Consider the following 4,900-nt stretch of genomic DNA (forward strand, 5'->3'; position numbering starts at 1 on the left):
CACACTTCCCCCATTATTAAACACTATGTTCAAAAGGCGCCGGGGGACTTCCCGAAGCCACGGAGCCCGCGCCGCCCGCCCGCCTGGCCCTCGGAGCCCATGGACCTGAGCGCGGCCGCCGCGCTGTGCCTCTGCCTGCTGAGCGCTTGCCGCCCCCGCGACGGGCTCGAAGCGGCCGCCGTGCTGCGGCGCTTGCCGCCCCCGCGACGGGCGCGAAGCGGCCGCCGTGCTGCGAGCGGCGGGGGCAGGGCCGACCGGGAGTCCGGGGGGCGGCGGCGGCGGCGGGAGGACCCTCGCCGCGACTGCGGGCGCCTCCGCTGCCCCGGCCGCCGCGGCTCCCGGGCCCCGCGCCGCGCGCCGCGCCGCGGGCTCCGGCTTCAGGAACGGCTCGGTGGTGCCGCACCAGTTCATGATGTCGCTCTACCGGAGCCTGGCCGGGAGGGCTCCGGCCGGGGCAGTCGCCGCCTCCACCTCGGGTTCTGGCCGCCACGGCCGCGCGGACACAATCACCGGCTTCGCAGACCAGGCGACCCAAGGTACTCACACCTCCACTGCGCTCGTCCATCCTGTCGGGTCCTAGGCTGAGGTCACCGCCGGAGCCTTGCCCCGGCACCATTGCATTCGGGGGGCCTCGGTCCCCGCACATCCCAGCCTCAGGTGTTAGAAAGTTCGCCGAGGTCCACGCACCCGAACCCGCAGCGCCTGGACTGTGGCTAGAGCCGCGGCAGCTTGCGCGGCTCGGCCCCGGAGGGCTGAGCCCGTCCCTCCTCCGGGCTGCCCGGGCCCTGCCGGCCGGCGGGTCCCCTCGAGGAGGCAGGCTGTTCTGGAGATCCGGAGAAGCAAGGAGGGGGTCCGGCCCAGAGGGACTGCGTACTGGTGGTGGCGGCGGCTGCTTCGTTGCTCTGCAGTTCCCAGTCTTGCGGGGGCCGTACAAACTGGGGGAAACGAGGGGAATGCGGGACACAGCAGGCATCAGACTAAAGTAAATGGCTCTGGAGAGGCTGGTGGCATCACCAGGTATGGGGAGGGCCCTTCTCAGCAGGCTGCGTCTGGGTAGAGGTGTGTAGCTATGGGTGCCTGCCTTGTGCTGGGCCCCTGGGGGAGCCAGAGGTGAAGGACTCCGGTTGTGTAGAGAGGAGAGGAGGGCCAGGGACCCTGCAGGAATGCAGGCCTCTCTGGGACCAAGTACCCCACCTTACTCCGCCCTGAGCCCTCCAAAGGTAGGACTTAGGTGAGACTGTGCTGGTTGGTGAGTGTCATCTGGATTTTATTAATCTCTATTGAAGCCATTAAAACAGACAGATAGGGAAAATTTAACTAATTTCAGGCGGAAATGCAAGTAATTTCGGCCTTAATTCTATCCAGTCAGAGACCCAGAATGGAAGGCAGAAAGGAAAGAAAGGCAAATAGGGCCGGAAAGTAAGTGCTGCTGCAATCCAGGTCCTGCCTGGGAGCCACTGGGGGTTGTATATGCCCGACCCTAGCCTGGGAAAGCAGGTATAGGCAGGGCAGTGATCAAATCTCTCGTCCCCTCCAACATACACATAATGTCTACAGAGACTACTTTATTTGGGATACAGGGGTCTGGTGGGAACTTTCAAGCATTCTCCGAGGGCCTGGCATGCATCCTGGATGGGATGCTAGGGTACTCATAGGGAGCCCAAGTCCTGGTGTACAGAGCCAGGGAAGGCCCCAGCCCTAACTCTGCAGAGAGGGCTCCCAGCTGTGGGAGAGGTGAGATGTGCAGGGCTCTAAGCTCGTAGAGGCAGCAGATGCTCTTTCTTAGGTCGAGTTAGGCCTTCAGTAGTCTCAGCCTGAGCTCAATGCTTTCCTGGGGAGCCCTGCTTTGTTGGCAAGGCTAGTAAGGCCGCCTCTCCTTCCCCTCTCTGGAGGGAGAGGATGCAGTGGCAGCATCTCAAAGCTGAGAGAGGCTGCAGGAGAGGCTCAGAGAAAGTGTGGCAGCGAGCAAGCCCTTGGGAGAAAGCATGGGGGAGGGGTGGGGAGCACTTGCCCAGTACCTCTCCTGCTTCCCTCTCCACCCTGAGCCTTAGCTTGGAGCAGGGCTGCCTGAGGTCACCAGCAGCACCCAGACTTCAGACCCCAGGAGTCGATGGCATGGCATCTGTGGTTGGTGAGCAAATCTCCAATAGTGGGGGGAGTCTGCACAGTCTCTTCGCGTTTGGGGCAAAACGAAACCATATGACCTTCTTCAAAGGGAGCTCCTTATCTGCTGCTTGGTGGAATTTCAACTCTTTTTTCCTTTCTGAGCCCCAAAAGAAAAAAGTGCCCACAACCAGAAGTAAAATCCCAAAGCCCAAGTTGAGTCATAATGGAGGGAAAGAATAAGTCTCCGAGGGGACCAGAGGGTACTGGCGGGGAGACCTCACTCGGTTCGCTGCCCTCACTCCAGCAAGGCAGTCCCGGCTGCCTCAAACCCTTCCCAGAAGGTTGCTTGCGCTCCTTTGCCGCCTTTCCCCTCCGTCGGAGGTGGCGGAAACACGGGGAGAAGCTGAGCCTGGAGTTCCCCATCGCGACCAGGGGCTGAGCCGGGCCCCTAATCTGGGCCTCAGCTCCCCTTCATCAGATCGAGGAGGCTGGAGGCACTAAAGGGTCTCTGCAGCCCTGAGGGCGCGTCCCCCTTCTAGACGAGCCCCCGCCTGCGTGCGAGATCGTGGCCGGCTGGAATGTCCAGGCTGGGCTGGGGAACAGAGGTAGCAGAAGCAGTTTGCAGGGGACAAGAATTTTCCCTTTTCGCACAACCGGGACTCCGAGGCTCTCTTGGCGGCTAAGCAGGGCCATAACGAGCAGTCCCCTTAGCGCGGCGGGCCTGGCCTCCAGGTCTTGAAGAGGCGCACACCCTCTGATGCGGGCCTTCTTTCTGCCACCGGCTGAAAATCTGGCCTCCGACCTAGTCTTCGAAAACCCATGGCTCTGGGGCAGGCAGCGGAACTGTAGTGGCCTTAAGTCCTGGTCTCGGGTGCGGGGGTGCGTTCAGTTGATGTCCGTGGGTTGTCGGAAATCGTTTGGCTCGATGAACGAAAACCCAGATCCAGATAATCTGAACCGAAGGCTCCCTTTCTTCTGGACCAGGCTGGCGGCTTTCCGGCTGGAGAGCGCGGCGGGCCTGGCCTCCAGGTCTTGAAGAGGCGCACACCCTCTGATGCGCCCACCGGGCCTTCTTTCTGCCACCGGCTGAAAATCTGGCCTCCGACCTAGTCTTCGAAAACCCATGGCTCTGGGGCAGGCAGCGGAACTGTAGTGGCCTTAAGTCCTGGTCTCGGGTGCGGGGGTGCGTTCAGTTGATGTCCGTGGGTTGTCGGAAATCGTTTGGCTCGATGAACGAAAACCCAGATCCAGATAATCTGAACCGAAGGCTCCCTTTCTTCTGGACCAGGCTGGCGGCTTTCCGGCTGGAGCCGAGACGCCCGGGCAGGCGCCGGCTCCAGCGAGCCTTTTCTCACGTCCAGGGCAGTTGGGCTATTTGCTGTTAGGAGGCCCCGCGGCCAGGCGTGCCGGCTTCGCTCTCACACCGCTCTTTCTCTGTCTCTGCCCGTCCCCGGCAGACGAATCGGCAGCCGAGACCGGCCTGAACTTCCTGTTCGACGTGTCCAGCCTTCCCGACGCCGACGAGGTGGTGGGCGCGGAGCTGCGCGTGCTGCGCCGCGAGTCTCCGGAGCGGGGCCCCAGCAGCGCGACTCCCCCGTTGCTGCTGCTGTCCACGTGCCCCAGCGCCGCGCGCGCGCCGCGCTTGCTGTATTCCCGGGCCGCCGAGCCCCTGGACGCCGCGCGCTGGGAGGTGTTCGACGTGGCGGACGCCCTGCGGCGCCACCGCCGGGAGCCGCGCGCCACCCGCGCGTTCTGCCTCTGGCTGCACGGAGTGGCGGGTCCCGCGCCGGTCCCGCTGGCACTGCGGCTGCTGGGCTTCGACTCGCGGGGCGGAGGCCGAGCGGCGGCGGAGGAGCGCGCGCTGCTGGTCGTCTCCTCCCGCACGCAGAGGAAGGAGAGCCTGTTCCGAGAGATCCGCGCCCAGGCCCGCGCGCTCGGGGCCACCCTGGCGGCGGAGCCGCCGCCGGATCAGGGAGCTGGCATGGGGTTGCCGACGGCGGTCATCGGCGGCCGCAGGCGGCGGCGGACGGCGTTGGCCGGGACTCGGGCAGCGCAGGGCAGCGGCGGGGGCGAGGGCCGGAGCCATGGGCGCAGGGGCCGGAGCCGCTGTAGCCGCAAGCCGCTGCACGTGGACTTCAAGGAGCTGGGCTGGGACGACTGGATCATCGCACCGCTGGACTACGAAGCGTACCACTGCGAAGGCGTTTGCGACTTCCCGCTGCGCTCGCACCTGGAGCCCACCAACCACGCCATCATTCAGACCCTGCTCAACTCCATGGCGCCGGATGCAGCGCCGGCCTCCTGCTGCGTGCCCGCGCGCCTCAGCCCCATCAGTATCCTCTACATCGACGCCGCCAACAACGTGGTCTACAAGCAATACGAGGACATGGTGGTGGAGGCGTGCGGCTGCAGGTAGCATGCGGGCCAGGCCGGGCCAGGGAGGGGGCAGCCGCGCCACCGAGGACTCCCCGCCGAGAGCAGCTTCGGGCCGAGCCTGTCACCTAGCGGGGCTGCGTGTCGGAGTCTGGCCCGGCGGCCGCACGGAGGAGGGAGAGCGCACGTTCACGCACCAACACTCACACCCACACACTTGGTCACTCATGCGCACACTTACGGTGGAAGCATCCGAAAGCCCTGGGAAGAGACGACCTTGACGCTACCGAATGTCACAGTCATGTGTATTTTGCAAACAGATCACCGTTGCGCCCACCGCCCCCTTTTGGGGAGAGGATGGCTTTGCATTGCTGTTACAGTAACCGGCACCAAATCGGGTAGAAACAGGTTAGGGAATTGG

At 64.3% G+C, this 4,900-nt stretch overlaps 1 protein-coding gene across 1 annotated transcript; it reads left to right on the plus strand.

The window, feature by feature from the left end:
• The first annotated feature begins 99 nt into the window (after window positions 1-99).
• Window positions 100-4,522, plus strand: GDF7 (growth differentiation factor 7). The gene is made up of 3 exons (XM_024119112.1): window positions 100-190; window positions 237-536; window positions 3,564-4,522. The coding sequence occupies exons 1-3, from the start codon at window positions 100-102 to the stop codon at window positions 4,520-4,522; spliced, it is 1,350 nt and encodes a 449-aa protein (XP_023974880.1).
• The last annotated feature ends 378 nt before the right edge of the window (window positions 4,523-4,900 follow it).

The sequence above is a fragment of the Physeter macrocephalus genome, chromosome 12, assembly GCF_002837175.3.
Source record: "Physeter macrocephalus isolate SW-GA chromosome 12, ASM283717v5, whole genome shotgun sequence".
Taxonomy (NCBI): domain Eukaryota; kingdom Metazoa; phylum Chordata; class Mammalia; order Artiodactyla; family Physeteridae; genus Physeter; species Physeter macrocephalus.